Source organism: Anabas testudineus, chromosome 1 (assembly GCF_900324465.2).
Source record: "Anabas testudineus chromosome 1, fAnaTes1.2, whole genome shotgun sequence".
Taxonomy (NCBI): Eukaryota; Metazoa; Chordata; class Actinopteri; order Anabantiformes; family Anabantidae; genus Anabas; species Anabas testudineus.
In genome coordinates, this window is record NC_046610.1 from 9,779,335 (window position 1) to 9,798,987 (window position 19,653).

General features: G+C 40.7%; 1 protein-coding gene across 6 annotated transcripts in view; it reads right to left on the reverse strand.

The window, feature by feature from the left end:
- cntln (centlein, centrosomal protein) overlaps positions 1-19,653 on the reverse strand; it is a 79,752-nt gene that overhangs the window by 16,938 nt on the left and 43,161 nt on the right. For all 6 annotated transcript variants that reach the window (XM_026360785.2, XM_026360789.2, XM_026360783.2 and 3 more), the window contains exons 15-24: positions 18,694-18,791; positions 17,319-17,854; positions 13,942-14,023; positions 12,131-12,212; positions 11,512-11,780; positions 8,115-8,342; positions 6,626-6,723; positions 3,761-3,887; positions 2,268-2,405; positions 1,427-1,612 (exon numbers count right to left, since the gene is read on the reverse strand). In XM_026360785.2, coding sequence (XP_026216570.1) covers positions 1,427-1,612; positions 2,268-2,405; positions 3,761-3,887; positions 6,626-6,723; positions 8,115-8,342; positions 11,512-11,780; positions 12,131-12,212; positions 13,942-14,023; positions 17,319-17,854; positions 18,694-18,791 — 1,844 coding nt within the window. The remainder of the gene's footprint in view (positions 1-1,426; positions 1,613-2,267; positions 2,406-3,760; positions 3,888-6,625; positions 6,724-8,114; positions 8,343-11,511; positions 11,781-12,130; positions 12,213-13,941; positions 14,024-17,318; positions 17,855-18,693; positions 18,792-19,653) is intronic.

Below are 19,653 nucleotides of genomic sequence, written 5' to 3' on the forward strand. Positions count from 1 at the left end.
CATTTGATTTATGTGCATGTGTAAATATAGTGCCACCACTATCTGTCTCTGGCAAGCTCTTTTTGCTTTGATAGACAGATGTCACTTGAACAGAGTTGATGGACAGTCTTTATCAGTCTCTGCCAGGCGCACACATCGACAGACACGCAACATTTCTCAAGGTGATGGATTAGGCCTAGACAAAGACAATAGTGCCCATTCCCTGTGGACACATTGCATTCTAACACTACGTCCATATATGTTGTTAAAAAAAGTGCACATGCAAAAAAGCACGTGCACACATTTTTACAATTCCATCCATCCATCCTCTGCATTGTATAAGGGAACCAGTTGTGGGGGCTGCAGGCTGTGCAAGGTAGTGTCAACCTCCTTGCACTCAAACACATCTTCAAGCTGCTCCTGGGCAATCCTAAAGGCTTTTAAAGGCCAGGTGGGATGTGTAATCCCCCCAGTGTGTTCTGCATCTGGCTCTCCTCCCAGTTGGACATGCCCAAAAAACATCCAAAGGGAAGCATACTGCAGACATCTTGATCAGATGCCCAAACTATTCAGACAGTTTCCAAGTTAAGAAGCAACAATTATCTCTGAGCGTCTTCCACATATCAACCTAGTTAACAGCAACAATGAACAGCTTTGATCTTTAGGTCATTGTTTACAAATTGATTAAGATGCTCCCTAAAGTGAAGTCCACCTAGTGTCCCCAACTTTAACAGCAGTGCTTACATGGGGTTCAAAGCTTACATTGTAAAGTGCCTTAAGATGACTTTTGTTGTGATTTGGTGCTATCGAAATAAAACTGAATTGAATTGAATCATTGACCAAGTATTCCCTGGGAGGCGCTACATTAACATCAAGATAAGAAATATTAAAACTGAACAGTAAATATAAAGGTTAGACATATGACATTGGACAGCATCACTAAGAAAACTATATTTAGAGGCTTCAGCATGTAAGAGTGAATCTCATTCTCTCCCTAGCAACTTGTTAAATCCAAAAAAAAAAAAACAAAACAAAACAAACAAACAAAAAGAAAAACAGCATTTGCAAGGCCAGTCCTTCTATTTCACAGAACTCCTATAAAGTGATTCAAAGATTTTCTCTATGGCCGGATTCCTGAAATTCATCATACTCCAAAATATTCTTATGTCCTACCATTACGTTCTTGAGTAGATGCCTGTACAGACACTGACATTCTAGTGATCCATGATCCAGGTTTCATTTACAGAGGTCAGTATGCCAGGGCCTCCACCTTCACTTTTTGCCCAATTAACAATGCACCAGACCCTTAAACCATGCACTACAGGTGGTGCACCCACACAATATCGTAGGTAAAAAACTTGCAGGCATTACGCTGGTTTATGACTAGTTAGATTATTTGACTACTCTAACTCATGACCTTTGATCCCTTACCCTTTGACCACAGTACCTTGATGAAAGAATGAAGCTGCTCCAGCTGCGAGTAGGCCTGGCCTAGCTGTTTCTGAAGCTTATCCAAAACATGGGAGCTCTGCTGGGTCAACCCCTCCATTTGCTCAGTGGCTGTCTGTTCCAGTGCAGTCAAAGCCTGCTCACTGGCTCCCACACGAGCCTGTAGGGCATGCATGCGCTGGTCCTGTAAACAAAAGTAGCAGACAAAAATGGTCAGCTGAAAGTAAATCCCTCGCTTTGTTTCAGGAAAAGAAATAGTCTGCATTGCACTGTTAGGAATGCAAGGCACTTGCAGTGCTTGCAGAGTTTGAAACGTTCTGACTTTGATGACTCCTAGTGGTACAGTCTAATTTGGGGACACTGAGAATGAATGTGCTGAAAGCAACACAGACTGACAGACTATTTTCACCAGGACGATTATATTTTCACATATTATCACTGTTAACTCACAGATGCTTTTCAAGTGTTTACTCCATGTTGGTGCTTATTTTACAATGTTGAATGAGTTTTGTTTATTTTGATATTGAGTCCTTTTCTGTTGATCAGTGTCAACAATACTACTTTAATGCTATGTAAAAAGCGAGATTTTTATATCTTGGATGTGAAGTTTCATGAACTAAAGTCAATTGTCCCAAATAAAGCATTTTATATTTTTCCGCTAAAGAAAGAAACCTGTACACAGGTACAAAGTAGTTAATTATTCCAGTGAATTACTAAAGACAGCTGTTGTGTTGCACAAAAATGAAGGATATAAACCAAAACCCATCTGTGATGCAACATTTCAAATGTTCCCTACCATACAATTTTTTTTTACAGTTGGCAGTGTCACTGTTTCTAACCTTTTTTTCCAGGTCTCCCTTCAGTTTTGTACAGGAGGCCTCGTATTGGTTTTTCTCTGTGGTTGCCACATTCAGTCTTCTCTTCAGAGATTCGATAAGGGCTTTCCTGTTCGTGGCCTCTTCTGTTAAAGTCTTTACCTGCAGAGAAGCAGGACAACAGGGATACAAAAAAAGTAAAAAAAAAAGAAAAAGAAAAAAGAACAAGTTACACTGTAAGAAAAAGTTTGAAACACAAAGACATTGTATTTTTACAATAAAAAGTAAAAAATGAACAAACAAACAAAAAATACAAGTTCCTCATTGACACGTAACAGTGTATTCATCACTTAAAACAGACTTCAAAGATTACACTGAACCATTTATTACATTTATTACTGTTAAACTTGAATACTTGGCAATCATCTGCTTTTTTCTGAAATACAAGTATGGATGGTCTTAAATTGATCATGCATGCTCTCCTACAATAAGTGTTTAAAACATCTTGAAATACAGTATGTTAAAATTCAGCAAACCAATCATTGGAATTCATTCTTATCTCTTTCTGTCACTCCAGGGAGAGTGACCTGTCAAATTTACATTTCAGTGTAAGTTATTGTTTAAAGATAACCAAACAAAAACAGTTTTTCTAAAAACTTGTATGTCTATAGTTGCCTTTAGAAAAGAATGGTTATACTATATGAGATATAGCCAAGAAAGATGTCTTTACAAGGTGTACACTATAGTCTCAAGAGAGATGCTGCAACTGGATCTAATCAAGGGATGCAGTGAAAGTGCACATCTGCCCAAGAAGACAAGTACCTACAAGTGTCCTCCTTGAGAAACAGATATCTCACTGCTCCTGTGCTGACAGGACAAGACGGAAACCAGAGTGCAAAGATACTGAGTGTCAGCTGGCTTTTTGACCAAATTCACCAAGAAAAAAGACTACTATGGTTGAATGGAGAAAAAAAGTGGGCCACTATGAACAAAAGTGGACTAAGTAGAACCAAGTTTTGTGGACTGATTAGTTTGAGTTTGGGTGTTTGGATCCAAACATGCAGTACAGATGCAGAGTTTATGTTAAGATGATAGATGTCTGCAATGAAACATAAATGTGGAAATGTAATGATCTTATCTAATGTCTCTAATGTATCTAAAGATCTAATGTCTTGGCAATGGTAGGATGGGCAATTAGCATCAAGTGCAAGGCATCTTCAGCCAGCATGAATACCGCTCATGCCATTCCTTCTGGGCAACGACTGACTGGGGATAACTTCATTGCCCCTAAGCATTCTATCCATTTGTCTAAGAATAATATGGAGAACAAACTATTTACTGGAATACTTACTATTAGTTACTGCTGCATAGAAGATTTTTGACAAAGGTAAAGATTAACATGCTAGTATGTTAATCTTTAACAAAACAAAAAACAAACAAACAGAAAACATTAGTTTGGATTAAACCAAAAAACACAAGTGTGCAGCTGTTTCCACTGATGGTTACAGTATGTGTACCTTCTTCTCCAGGTCCTCCACCTGCCCTCTGTACATTTTCTCCATCTCTTGCAGGACTTTAAGTCTTGTTTTCAGATCCTCCACAAACTGCCTTTTCATGTTCACATCTCGTTCTTTGTGGCTCACCCTCAAAAAAGTAATTAAGAGTACATCCAGTTCATAAAGGCAAACAGACATAAATATGCACAAAATATGGTGTTAATTTAAATATGTATGAATTCTGCACAGACATTTATATACATGTACAATCACACACTCACAAAATGTACTGTACACCATCTACACAGCAGAATACACACACAAAGCTGGCAGGCACAGTGTCCCCATGCAGTGCATCAGGCATGACAGCTCATTATGACAACTAAATACACTGGCATGCTGTTTGGGTAAGTGGAGGGGGGTGAAATAAGGATGCATATATAATTCTAACTGGCATATATTAGAACAAGTGCTCTGAAGGGGAATGCCACACTAAGTGTGAATGGGGAGTCCTTTTTGACAAATAGCATTTGGAATCAGCAGCGACTACTACTTGAAAGACTGTAATCAAGTATTTAAATGTTTATTATTTTCAGCTCAGCATTACACTAGTCACATATAAAAACACAGCAACAGGGGAACCTGACATGGGAAAGTTCAACTATGAAGGGAATATTTTCTAAAAATGTTGTTTGTATGTTATACTGTGTTCTGATAATATGTCCCTAAAGAGACTAGGTAAGCAGTTCCTGTCTGTCAACTGTCACAAACATACACCATGTGTCACTTCCTATTTGGATAAGCTGCTGTATTGAAATGTTTAATATTGCGCACAGCCATATTATAATAAGGCCCTGTTTAAAATTGGCTCAGTATGTTAGCATGTTTTATTCTGCTTTTATAAAAGGCAAATGTGAGGCATTTTTCATGGTTGTCTGTACCTTGGGGAATTTGAACAAACAGAATAAATATCATAAGGATGCAGTTAATTTACATGGTTTTTGCTGGTTTTTTTTTATTTCAAAGATGTAGTGGGTTTCTTTGCTCCCACACGCCTCATGGCTTGTGTGTTTTAAATAAACAGATGACGTAACATAGAGCAAATGCTTTCGTGTAAGTAAATGTCCCCGTTTCCCGAGGTGGATGAATGCCTGAGGGCAGACTGGCTAAATAAATGTGAGCTTGTCCTATTGGAGTGACATTAAATTAAATGAGAGAGGAGTCTAGCCTGGGGACTTTGGGGGAAGTAGCGCTGTCTGGTTACCCCATGGATTTGGCCATTAATGAGAAAACCCATATTGAACCTTTCAGATGGCTGTCTGCTGTTGACTTAAAGACGGAAAGCAGCAATAAGAGCCCCAGCAGCTCCCTCTGTCCCAATGCTAATGGCAATTAGATCGACAACATTTATTTTAGATGTTCTCTTCTTCTGCACCCCAAAAAGAATAGAGGATAAAAAAGAATGAAGGATATATGGTGCTTCAGTTGAAGCGTGTGATCTCTATTTATGAGTGTTAGTGGATAGACAGAAAGAGAGAGCCTCAAACTACAGTATATCCCGATCACTCACACGTTTGTTCCCTTTGTTCTCTGCTTGTTGGCAATATTGTTCATCAAACATGCGTGTATTGTAATGATAACAGTCAGTGGTCTGATGCATGTGTGCGAGAGAAAAGGGGAGCACACATATCTGTGTATGTTGTTAAGAATGAAGTGCGGATGGATGTTTCATGTGGCTGATAGACAACAGGGCTAAAGATGAAAGAGGCAGCTTCATAAATAAGGCAGGGCCATAGTGCCGGATATTGACTGAGGACATGCCGGTGTACTTTGAAATTCATTTCTTTTTTCCCTCTTCTCTTCTTTAAGGCGAAGCAGCCTTGCTCCCTGTGTGTGTGCTGAGATGTATATTTCAGAGATGTCTAGACATGTCTTCCATTCTGAGAAGGGGTCCCTCCATGGAGGCAAATGGAGTGGTAAGCTAGAAGAGATGGCAAGTTATGTGTGTATGCGTGAGTGTGTGACAAGAGCCTGAGGAGAGGCTGAGGCTGTCGTGGAAACTCAGCTGAGGGATGTTCACTCTGTCTAGCTGTGATCCAATGTGCTTTGGTCACATACAAACACATACCCACTGTGATTGTACACATGCCCTGGATGCATTATTGAGAATGGTAGGCAGAGGACACAGCATACTAGACAAAGAGAACAAGAGGGAGGAAAACCAAGTTGTTCTTCGTATAATAAGATAAGATTCAAATGTAGAATGATAATATACACCTTTCACAACACTGTTCAAATCTCTGTTTCCCTGAGTGATTTGTTTATAGATTCTAACTGTGTAATGCAGCAAGTGCTACAGTAAGTGAAACATGTAATTCATTAGGACTTGTGGCCCACAGGCCAGAGTGATGCTGTGTGGGTTTTAGTGTCATGGGCCAAAATGGTCTCTCCTGCGGCACACAAATGATCAATACACTGCTTTGATCAGGATCCACATCAGCTACCCACATAAAGAACACCACAATATGTGACACACAACACACCCACATGCACACATGTGCATACACGCTAATTTCTCCTGTTGTTTTTATTCACTCACTCATGAGAACATGCATAATTTGACAAATGATTCAGGGGAAGCATGCATAAGTGAGGTGCAGCAGACAGAGTGCTGCCACATGGTGGAATCAAACACTACAGATGAGAGCTGTACACAATGTGCAAACACGCAGAGACGCAGGGAGATGGAGAGGTAAAGACAGAGAGCGAGAGAGATGCAGAAAAGAGAGAGAGATGCAGAAGAGGTGTACTGCAGAGCAACAGTAAGGCACAAATACAAAGAGAAAGAAGTTATATTAATACAAAAAAAAAAGGTGTGAAACTAACTTGTCCTGCAGCTGGCAGAGCTTGTCTTCCTTCTCCTGGAGTTGGCCTCGCAGGGCTTTGTTAGCTGCCACCTGCCTTGTGACCTCCGCACTTGCACTCTGAGGGGAGGGCACATGGAGTGTGTGTTTGTTAATATGTTTGAGTGAGTGCAATAGGGGGTGGGGGAGGTTTTCACGACACGAATGATGACAGGTCAGGCACAGCATGCCTCCTCATTATAGTTACAGCGGGAGGGTGCAAGGTGGTAAAAGAGGTTAAGAGGAAAACTGTATTTTTCCAAGTAGATGAGATGAAGGGAGTAATTAGGTAAAAAAAAGTTTATATAATAAGTGTTTATAAAAATGAATGACTAATAGGCTTATCAACCAAATTTAAAAATCTTGCAGAAATTGCAAATATTGTTAACAATAATATTATTTCTATTTCAGAATAGTTGAGCATTTGTCAGACACTGATGATGTTTCTATTAAATCTAACTAGACATTTTTGTAATCTACACCTTTTTTGTGATTTACTCTTTGCTAACAGAGTAACAGAGATATGGCTCGTGATGACAGGTTGGCTTCTGATCATAAAACTGATGGATATTTAAATGTGCATGTTCACTATAGTTTAAAGAGCCCTGTGTCCCTTGAGAGAACTGTACCAGCACATGCCTTTGACAATGCGCTCACTTAGTGTGTGCACCCCCACAGCGCATCCCTTGCCTCTCCCCTTCGCTGTCACCTGACATGACTTCCTCGGCTGTGTGTAACGACAGCAGCAATCTGCTCAGTGACACTGATGAGCTGACTGTGGAGAGAGTGATAATACTGTGGTACCACTCACACCTTATTCCCTATGATGTAGGGCACGTCTCTACTGTTATTCCCCATTTCTCATCTTTCTGACAGGTACTCTGTAACAAGATCAAATGATACGAAATGCTAATTCATGTCTAAATCACATGCAATTTCAGGTGATGTTGAGTGTAAATTGAAAGCCTAAAAAACTGTGCTTTTTCTACCCACCATAATTTGAAAGAAAAACCTTGACAAAGATTTTTTTTTAGAGTTTTTAAACTCCTCAAGGACTACGGCTGTTCAAGAGTTCAAATGTTAAAATGACTCAGAAATATTGACTTTTGATAAAACAGAGAAAAATATTTTCCTAACTAAAAACATAAATACATGTGTAATACAACTCTGTTTGGAACAGCATGGTAAGTAATGGCAACAAACTAAAATGTACAAAATTAAGAAATTATGTTTGTCCTTTTGTACAGGAACTTGGTTTCCACTTACAAACATGAATTTCAGCCAAAAATGTTACTTTTTATGATTTATGATAATTTGCATTCAAGCTTCATATTCATCATAACATCAGAAATGAACACCTTTAATGCCATCGTCCAATTAAGAAATTTACCTTATAAGGTGAGCACAATAAGACAAAACATGAGGGCAATTAAGTAACTCCAGGGCTCTACTTGTAACTTGTAAATACTAACCTTGAGTTTGGCTTGAAGTTGCTTGACTTCAGCCTCCAGGGCCTGGGAAGCAGGGTTTGCTGGAGCTGGCATAGTTTTGCCCTGGCAGGAGCAGTCTGCATTTACTGGTGCTATTGGTGCTGGTGGTGGTGCAGTTTGCTGGGGGAATGTGATCAGCCTCCACTGCTGTAGCTCCATCTCCAGAACCTTTTTCTGCTGCTCCACACCAGCCAGGTCAGAGGTCAGCTTCTGCAGATTGACCGATAGACAGAACTGATGGGCTAGGCTACTGCTGATGATACCACAACTAAAAACAATGTTTTATTTTTCTGTTAAACCAAGGAAAATTATATTTATGTTATAGGTTGGTGAGAGTTACAAAACCATGGGTGATGTGATATTCTAACCCATGAAATGCCATTAACTTTTATAAGTTAGAGTTAAACCAAAACCCAGTTTGCAAAAACATTTTCCTGTGTGACTTCAACAGCTATTTATTTTAAATTCACATTATATGAATATGATAAATGCAGAGACGAAGAAAAAATATGTTTTAAATACTGTATGTGTTGGGCTCTCTTTAATATGGGCTGTGGGCTCTGCTTTAATATCCTGTCTAGGATAAAACTCCTTTTTCATGCTAATTAGGAGACAGATGATGCAGTTGCCTGGTCAATAGGGGCTAATTCTCACAGTGATTGACATCCATAATAAAGCCATTCTGCAGAATCAGAGAGCACTTTGGGATAGAGAGAGTTCAGTATTTGGTGAGTGGTTGGGTTTAGAGTGATGAACAATAATGGCACTAGCTGATCATGTATAATGTACAGTGTATCAGAGATTCTAAACATAAGAATCTGAGATGAACACTTTTAACCATGTGTGTGTGCGCTGAAGCTCAAAAAAGCTCTTTGCCTGCTTATTAAGAAAATATGGGAAAGAAACACATCTCTGAAAGTTTTGTTCAATATTGCCACAATTAGCTGATTTGGTATCACATCAAACAGAGAATGCTTAATGGCACAAATAAGAGACAGGATACATGAAGATGTATGCTCTATGGATGGAGTAAATGCTGGAACACACAGAGAGCCACACTCACACACCCAAGTGAAACCGCAGATTCCCAAGGGTTTGCTCTCTGCTCTGTATACATGGAGGTTATTGATATCTGGTTGCTTGCTGACACCTTTTAATAGAATCCTTCTTGTTTTAGGTTTCCTCTGCTCTGTTGAAGACGCACATGCCGTATCCCCAGGGAGGGGGGAAGACAGGAGTAGGAGTGATGGAGAGTGAATGCAAAATGGGGCTATGGCTGCAGTGGCAGTTGTTGCATGAATTAGGAATGGCATCGATGACACTTCCTGTAAGACAGGCTTTAATTTCACAGGTCATTTTCAGCCTCGGTGAGAGATGACACTGACTGATATACTCTCGGTGCATTAGGCTCCTCTGAGTAGTGGTCTCAGTGACGCTGTACCAATCCTGTGATAATCCCAGCATTTTACACGTTAGAGAATGGCAGAACACACTTAAAGAGATAAAGTCGGTAAATTCCAGAGCCACCGAACACTGTGAAGTAAAGCAAATGGGAAGGTAATGACTGATCGAATGATCCTATATTTGGATGCTACACAAGACTAGCATATTTGGTCAAGAGCTAGATTAGGAAGACTTTAAGATATACGTCGTCACTTGTTCTTTTAAGCTTTTTACATTATCCTTAAGGGATACTTTGGGTTTCTTATAGAAAAAAATAGATAAATAGAAATTCAAATATTTATTTTTAGGAGTAATAATAAATATTTAGCCATATTTCTTGCTCAGTGCACAATTGAATGCTGATTTGTTGAGTACTTCTGACATTTGTAGGGATAAAGCTACTTGGATGAAATTTTGACCTAACAAGAAGGAGGTCCATTTGCCACGACTCAGCTTCCAGATATCTGTGGGAAATGTGCAAACATTCAAAAGGTATCACTGTGCACTTGAATCCATGTTCCTCCTGGGCTGCCACATGGAGAGCTGTGTGTAACATGACAAAGCACATCTCCACTTAAGGTTCACTTCTTTCTCATGTTACAGATTTAAGGGCATCAAAATACCAAAATAACCGTTAAGATATGTAGAAACTAATCCAAACTTTTAAACAAAGAAATCTTCATGTGAAAGAAAGTAAGAAAAAATAAGTGGAAAAGGAAATAATAAGAAAATAAGACTTAATAATGGAAGTAGGCAAGAAAGGAAGCAACAAGGGAAGGACAGAATGGCCAAAGGATCAGGAGAGCAACACAAACAAGTTTCTGTAAAACTGCCATGCTACTTCTCACATGATGGCCCCTGTGGAGGCTGTCCTAAGCCAATTACAAGCTGAGAGTTTTAGTTAGAGAGTTGGCCAGGACCGGCTGGAACAAGCCCAAAGTCCATCACCTCTTGCCCTTTCCAGAGAGGGCAACAAGACCTGGCTTTGGCCAGTCAGTCGGCTCCAACTTTCTCTGGTGGAGTGGCATTAATACTGCAGGAGAAAGAGGAAACTAACAGGAAGACAACAATTTCCTCTTTGTCCACTCATTCAGACAACAGTGTGTATTTGTATGAGTGTGTGCGCGTACACATGTGCCTTTACTGCTGTTCCTGAGTCTAAGGTCTCGTTGGGCCCTATGCAATCAGATGCCTGGGTGGGAGCACAAGGGCCACTTCCTAGGTAGCAACACTATGAGGGCTGAACTCTGACCTGTGAGTACAACTCCTACATACTGTATCTGCACTACTCCACTCAGTAAATATACAGACATACAGACACATGCACCTAATCAGGTGTCCGTGCTATGTCTGAATTCAGCAAAAGAAGTCTCCTGCCTTTCAGATTAAAGAGTATGTCTGTCATGGTATTGGTGTGTGTTATTTACGTGTACATACTGTACATTGGTGTTTACAAGAAGACCCTGACAGGAAACATACTGTTAAGGGGCCAAAGTGCTTAGTGTTTTATTTATAGTCTATACCAAGTCCAAGAGCATCCTACCTAGAGGCAGATACTAAATAACTAAATGGGTATGTAGCACTGGACTCCATCAGCTTGTGTGTGTCTGTGCACAGGCGTGCACATATTTGGAGAAATGTAACTGCTAGTGACACTGATTGTTGTGGACAACTGGCTTACTGAAACATTCAGTAGGATGAGACAAGAGCAGAGTCAGAGTCAGTGTCTTGTGCTCTGTGGTGCTGACCTCCACAGGTGAGAATAGGTCTTTCAGCCACACTTAATAAGTATGATAAGGGCAAAGGACTTACTATTGTAACACTCCCAGCAAATACAAAACAACCAAGAAAATAAAGACAAAAAGAAATATAAAAAATGTCCTAGTACTTATAGCTGTTTATCATCTCCCTATTTGCAGACCCCCATGTAGATTACCTGTGTGAGTTGCTTTCTGTTTCTGAGCTTCTCAGTGATTAAATTGAGCTTTGCCGTGATCTTCTCATTGGCCCTTCGTAGCTCTCTGACTGAAAGCACAGCATCTTTCCTGGCACTTTGCAGTATGTCGATATGACGCTGTAGAGACTCCATGCGCTGCTGCATAGAAGAGGAGGAGCAGTGCTGGGTCTTCATCAGCATCCTCTTCCTCCTCCATCTCCTTTTCTTTGCTCTCACCCCTCGTTCCCAGGGCTCATGCTGTTTATCATCTAACAAGAAGAAGTACACGCAGGTGCCTCAGAATTGACAAGTGCACAGAAACACACCAAATCTTTATTTAGATGATTCTTCTGGGAGTTACCAGGCATGTGTAAAAGTGTCTTTGTGTATGTGCATGTGAAAATTGTGATATATTTAACAACCTTAGTAATTAACATTCTCCATATATAACCAATTCAGAAGTGTCAAGTTCTGGAAAAAGACAAAGCTTGTTAACTTCTCAAATACTTGTTTCTGATCGACAGCATGTACATACAGTGAGTGTTCTGTGTGCTTCAATTAATAGTTGATTAGATTTTTGTAGTTTTGCATGGGTGGAAAAAAGGAAAAACCATGCTACCTTGGGCCAGAACCTCTCGTTGTTCCATTTTGCGATCTGCAGTCGGTGCTCCTGTATGTGAGATCAGTGAACACCTGTAGGACTGAAAAACACAGAAAAGTCAGAGACTGATGAAAAGCAGCTGTTTAATGTAACACAACCGGTTGACATGTTGTGCTTCCTGAGACCCAGCTCATAATGACACTATGATCACAGGGTATGCTCAGTTTAATGCGACAAGACAAATCACCCCGTGCTTTAATAATTCACCTGAGCGTGTTCAACCTACTTCAACTTCAGTGCTTCTCAGCAAGGATATTACTTGACAGATGCTTGCAAATGCCGCCTTTGTTCAATCACTGTCTGAAAGCCCTGATTCACTCCTAAAGTGTGACGTGTGTATAGTCATTTGCACTCATACGCAAGTGTGTATGCGTGACATCTCCCAACTGCACCATCGTTTGTAGTGACATCAAAGGAAGGCCCCCACCACCATCATCATACCCCTCCTTCCTCTCTGCCTGTTTCCTTTGTAGGGGGGTCAGGTAGGATTTGATCAGTGCCAGGTTTGATCACACGGTGCTTTGCAGAGAGGAGAGGCGAGATGAACCCCTTTGGTTTGTGACAGAATGTTGTGAGGGGCCAGGGCTGTCATAGTGATGAGCCCGGGAGGAGCTGATGGGCACATTTAGTAGCTCTAGGGTGGAGAAACTAAAAGGGGATATGAGAGTAAGGTCCTGACAGTTCCCTGGCTCCTTCTCTCCACCTTCTACCTTGCTCTCCTCCTTCAAAAATGAGGAGAAAAGAGAGAAAACTGAAAATCTTTAAAGGAACCCTCTATCCTCTCTTCATTTCTCTTCTTAACGGACATATCTCTCTGGGCTTTGGATCTAACATGCCCTGCTGTGAGGTGGTTTGATGTGGACAAGGGTAAGGGCCCAGGCCTATTGATTTCATGGTGTCGAGCAGAGAAGAAGAAAGGAGAAGCACTGTGAACCACACACCAGCTTTGGTGATTGCAGGAGAAATGGGAGTGACCAGTTAAAGTTCAGTTCATGAGTGCTTTTAAGATACCCACATGATCTGGACATTAACTACAGTTCTTTCCTAACAACTCTTACAAACATCCTACCAAAATACATCTATAAACATTAAGAAAATGTTAGTAATTCCTAAACAATTGCATTAGGAACATTTTAAACAACTCAAACAAAACCTGTAGGCACTATTTTATGCCAGGTAAAGGCAATATACTTTACATACTATGCCAAATTGAATAACTCTTGTACTTCTGCAAAAGTCTTAGGCACCATTTGCTTTATTATTTTATGAACGATAACCATAATTTATTTCTCTCTCTTTTTTCTTTACATTAGAAACACAAAAAGTGGTTTCTTGGCTTTTGCCTTTCCACAAAAAACATTACTGGTCAAGCTTCTTTAGGCTGCGGAAAGACCAACTTGGCATCCACATGAAGCTGCCAAATGCTGAACCAGGTCCTTGCTGGACTTCTGATCCCTCAAAGAAGAAACTCTGGGAAACTTCTCATCAGATCTTCCACTTCTGTTTTTGTCCTTGACTTTTCCAGATTCCTCTACAGAGGTTACACATATCTTTAGCCAACATAATGTTAAAACAAACATGTTTTTTTTTTTATCACTGTGAACCTATTTTCTATGTACACTAGCTGTATTCTAATCAAGTGATTACAATATAAATAGGTATATAGTTATAATAGCACTGCCAAACCAAAGAAATATTTAATGGTGCCCAAGACTTTTGCACAGTACTGTGCATATTTGATGTAAAATAAAGGCTGAGGGCAAACCAACCTTTCTGCTGTCAGATTGTCTGTAAGGCGCATTTCCTGAGGCCACACTGTTGAGACTGTCCGAGTATTCTTCACCACTGTCACTGTGAAGAAAAGTGACAAGAGTTATTATGGACAGAAGTTGAACACCAACCCTGGCTTTAAAAGTACTACCCTTGGACAAAAATCCAATTTACCTTTTATGGTTGATTTAGTTGACATCAAGCAAAAATATGTGCATTTTGCCCACCCCCTTCTTTCAACAGAAAATCAATGTCCCATCCAATTTTTGAGCTGGAAGTGTAAATGTGGGTGTAAATTAAGTGAAAAGCTGCAGTGTCTAGTGCTGATGGTGAATGCATCAACATGTATGAGAGCGACTGTGGCCTTCATTAGCCTTCTGTGTGTGACAGACGTGTGTGAGAGGCACGGCTGAGCGGAGCCAAGCAAAGTTGCATCTGATGGACACACGGTAAGGGCTTCCTGAGACACACACAGACACGTGCGCGCACACACACAGGTTTATTGACAGTGACCTTTGACGTGAAGGTGGAAGCCAGTGACATTTACGCTGGCGGGTTTATTAAGGTGGGGCCTGGGAGAAGCAGCAGAGGTAAAGACCACAGAGAGACTAGAATATGACAGGGCTAGGGGCTAGTTAGGGTTAAACCTGGTCTGGAAGGGGTACAGGGACCACAGGAGGATCACTAATCACCACCACCAAGCTCAGTGATACATATATTTGATGAAAATGCTAACTTGTGCCTGCAAGACAACAAAACAAGTCTCACTTAAATTTTGCCCATTAAATACAATTCTGATTTACTCTCATTATTAATTTTAAGATCCTTTAACTATACATCATACACAGAATCTAAATAACAAATACAATTCACTAGATATGTCGGGAGCCGACTAAAGCATATTTTAATATGATGACAGCTAAAATGCTGATAAAAAGCTGATCCTCAATTACCTATACTGAATTTATGCAGTACTGCATTTTGTCTAGTGCTGCAAAGATACAACAGCCAGTGTTGGTGAGTGCTGTAAACAGACATGAATTGAAATTGACTTTTGTAATTGACAATTTGGAAATACTTTATGGGAGCCCCACAGCTACATGCACATCTGCAAAGCTACCATTTTATAAGCTGAAAATATGAAAGCTATTTTCAACATGACCAGAAAGGTTGTTTTGCATATTCACGGTGAGGTGATTAGGCACAAAGTTTAATAAAATGTACAATCTACCATACCAGAGAGATACAGTACGTTTTCTGACATCTACAAGCTTGCTTACCTGAAAGAACTGCCGTTAGTTTGTCCACTAAATTAATTATTTAGTCATTTAGGGAAACCTGAACAGGCTACACAGCAATGTGCTCTACCTCAGCAGAGTTTAAGTGCGTTTCCCTCTTATTCACCCATTAACAGATATGAGCAGTCTAGCAAGGTGCTGCCAGGTCACTGATGTGAAAAGGGGGGCCAGAGAACAAATAACCAACTCTGTGATTAACAGACAATCAAACTACTGAGCCACGGTGCCCCAGTCAAACACCAAATTAGGAATTATGTTGTAGAAAGTAGTGTTAAATCCTTTCAGTACACTCCCAGAAATTAAAAAATGTACTGTTCTTGAGGTAGGCCAACACCTTCTTTGGAAGTAAATTTATACCTTGACACCATCTGTAATGAAGTGTCTTCCAGTGGTGATGAAGCATCAGGTATATAAAAATACATAAGCACATACAGTGTTACTTATTCTTTCTATCAGAATCACTTACAAAATATTCTCTAAACCCCCTGCTCTCATTCTGTCCTGCATACCAACAAAACTGCTGATCTGCTAAAGTGGTCAGCTGCCTCCAGCAGCTCCAAACTTAAGAGAGGGAGCCAGAGGCAGCAAGAAAAAGAAGGGGAAAAACAAAGACATGTCAGTAGCCTTAATGAATCTGATATCTTCATTTGGCACTATTTAGGCCTTCTCCTTAGGCAGAAATACTGTATTTTCAGTAGTGCCTACCCAACATATTGCTGAAGAATACCCCTGTGAGATAAAATCCGCAGAAGGCTTTACAGTAACAAATCAGTTGACAGGTGCTTTAAATAAGACAACATCTCAGTTTAGACCCCTTCTTCACAAATCCACTTAGATCCTTCTCTCAGGTAAAGCGTATATTAGACTGCTGCTTATTAGCTACATGGAGAGGTATTAGGAAAGCAGAGCATAGCTGCACCCAGTCCCTGCTAAACAGCCTCATGTGGATAGAGCTGGGGTGGATTATAGTCTGTTGAATTAGATGGTGAAGATATGGTGAGTTAGAGGGATGGAGCAAAAAAGAGAGCAGACAGAGACAGACAGAAAGAGGCACACAGGGAGAGAAAGTGAAGGGAAATAAATAACAACGATATCGCTCAGTGTTTTAAATCAAATCATTCCAAACATCACTCAATAAATGTTGGCTCAGTGGCCTTTTTGCATAAAACATACATGAAATAATTACTGTCGATGGTTCTTAATTTAGAGGGTGTTAAACAGCTTGTAGACATCTGGTACTCAGCCGAGTAGGGTCATTCAAAATTTATTTAACTAAATTAAAGTGAGGAGGAGAGAGATTGGTGCGTCAGATGGAAAGAAGGAGGGTGTGTGTGTGTTACAGGGGGTAACAGAGCTGACTGGAGGAAATACGAGTGTAACACACACACACACACACACACACACACACACACACACACACACACACACACACACACACACACACACACACACACACACACACTTGTGTATTGACATGCCCCAAGATAACCAACATGACTAGACACAGGGTGGGGTTAGCTTCCCCGCATGTATGGCTGTGTGGTACTTGCAGGGGGATCCTTAGTGCTGTCAATGGGGGGGTTAGTGAATATGCAAAGCACCAGTAAATTAAATCAAACTGCCAAACTGTCAATTTCAGGGTAGCATGACTAGTGCATGAAAATGGCATCACTGGAAGGTATCAAGGCTTTGGCGGCCCCCTTATCCCAGGGCTTTTCTGGCATTGGTTCAACTTTGTGTGGAGAGGTGGCTAATTTTGCATGCAAATTTCAGTCAATAAGCTGCAAGCAAGACGTCCCAGGATATTTCAAAGGATCTGACAGTAGTTTCCCCCTCCTCTCTCCTTCTCTCTATCATTCTTGCTTGCATTCTTCTTTTGGCTCTTGAATACAAACTAGACAGACGATGAAATTCAATCACCCATTTGCTTGGGCTTTGCATATGCACAATGTCCCCTCGATGCAGCATAGCCCCCGACAATTTAGCCAGCCCACCCTCTCCATTCCAACCATCTAAAAATAATGAGGCAGGAGGCAGTGAGAATAAATGCATCTGTGTGTGTGCAAGTGTATCATTACCTATCTATACTCATGTCCTCCCATTCGTCTTTAGTGGGACTTGGGCTGTGGCCTTGTGAGCTGATGGCTTGATTGGGACTGACTGTTTGGTGTCTACACTGGTGTCTCGGACCTCTTAGCCGTGTTGTTTTGAATTTGACCTTGTTGCTAATGTTGCTAGCAAATCCGCCTGTCAATTTAAGCATTGGTCCTGCTGCATGGCTCTTATAGAAGTCCCTGGCTGCTCTAAGAATCCCCAGCTCCTGTCTCAGCTTTAGCAACTGCTGCTGATACTTGGTAGCTTCCTTCTCTGAACCAGCTAACCGGACTTCCAGATCTACGATCTCGCTGCGATGTTGCTCTTTTTGAACCTGTGCCTTGGCTTGTGCTGCCTCTTCTTGGGCAGCTTCCTGTGCGTGCAGGTGATCTAAGGAGGCTTGGAGCCTGCGGCATTTGTGGGACAAATCTTCATTGGCCTCAAGAAGCTGCTCTTTCTTCTCCCGCAGTCGCTCTGTCTCCTCCTCCATGGATATCATCCTCCGCTCCAGCTGCTCAATCTGAAGGAAGCAGATATGGCTTCAGTGGTACAAAACAAATCTCAGTTCTTTTTTTTCTTCTTGTTTTACATTAGCAGTGAAAATTCCAATGGCCAATGCCAGTTACTGGCTTGACTTGTGTGTGGTAGCCTTTACACAATGCCTTTCCTGTACACTGACATTTTCCCATAGGTTTATGTGGTAGTGCACACTGTATATGGTGTGTGTATGACTGAACCAACTATGGGGGCAAAACACTTTCCTCTGCAGCCTGGCAAGGCTATGAACATCTGACTGGAACAACCAGGAGCACTTAGTCTATTTGTCAGATCTTTGGTGGAGACTGTTTAAGAGAACAGTGGATGCCTGCTGGGTTTGTGCCTCCAGGCGATTTTCCCCTTTTATTTGGTTCTCACTCTGCCTGCTGGTGAAGCCTGGTACCTTTCACACAAAATTATATGATTATAACCACGCTTGATGATTCACTGCCATGAAAGCAGGAGGGGGTCAATATATAGTGTAAACTAGTGCAAGCAACTTTCTAAAAGCTCTTACGCAAAACCTTAAACCTAAAATGATCTGGCATAACTTACAGTTACTTCTGCTCCACCCCTACATTTATACATTTTGGTTATTTGCGAAACAGTTTTTAATTATGTGAAAAACAAACTACTTCTTCACTGCCATTTGACTTGGAAATTACTTCATGACCTATTCTCTCAGGAGTAAGAACACATTCAAATCATTCTTGATAGAGTCAAACCAAATTTTCTGAGAGGCATTGTGCTGTAGTTATGGCCTTGTCGGGTTTCTTTTATTGGCAATGACAAAAAACACTTAGTAATGGCATAGTGCTGTACCTTTTTAAATGACTGTTCCATTCGCTCTGAAGAAACAGAAGGCTTTTTCGGAGTGCTGCTTTTGACCTGGCGCTCCTCTACCACTTTGTGAAGCAATTCTGCAAAGGGGAACAAAGCTTGTTATTGTGACATTGTGTCAAACCCAGGCTGCTCAATCAATAGAATGATAATAAAGGGGGTACATTAAATCAATTAGCATTACTATGGTCTAATTTCCTTACTAAGGTCCAGTTTCTTTCCCCTTATTTTTTTACTTTTGCCAATCAAATGAGAAGGAACACAGAATCACTAATGCTGTTTTCATGGGGACTCTTTCACGGACATGGGGAATCTTTCACGCTAAAACCCTCCTTCTGTTTATCAAATCTGCAACTTTTTTCCTTCTGATTAACAGAAAGGTGTTTTCTTTAGCAGTCCACGAGGAAAAGGGATAAAGCACACACTGGTACATGTAACATGCAACCTCTCTCTAGAGATCTTATACAAACAAGGAGATGTGCTTGAATCCCTTGTGAACACGCAGCCCCAGGCTGCACTGCTTTGTAGTCCACTGTGTTTCCCCAGTGGACAACTAATCTCAGACAAACATGCTGCTTTATTCTGAGAACTTCAATAGTGATCTTCACAAACATATGATTCAGTCTTTATGATAACAACACAATGCATGCAGGAATAAAAGTGCTTGGGAATTTGATGCACACATACACACAGTCCAACAGGCCTGTGTGTCACTCATTCAAATACAGTATGTACCTGCGTATGTAGATTTTTCACACAAAATAATATAAAACTTTCTTCCTTTCATTCTCTCCTGTTAAACATTCATGACAGGATGACCAAAATAATTTGTACAATAAGGTTGGAAACATTAAATATTCAGGACCTTGACTTTTAAGGTCAGTTGATCTTTTGCAGAGTGAGTTGGAAAAAGAGGCCACAAAAGAAGATTGAAAAGAGAGC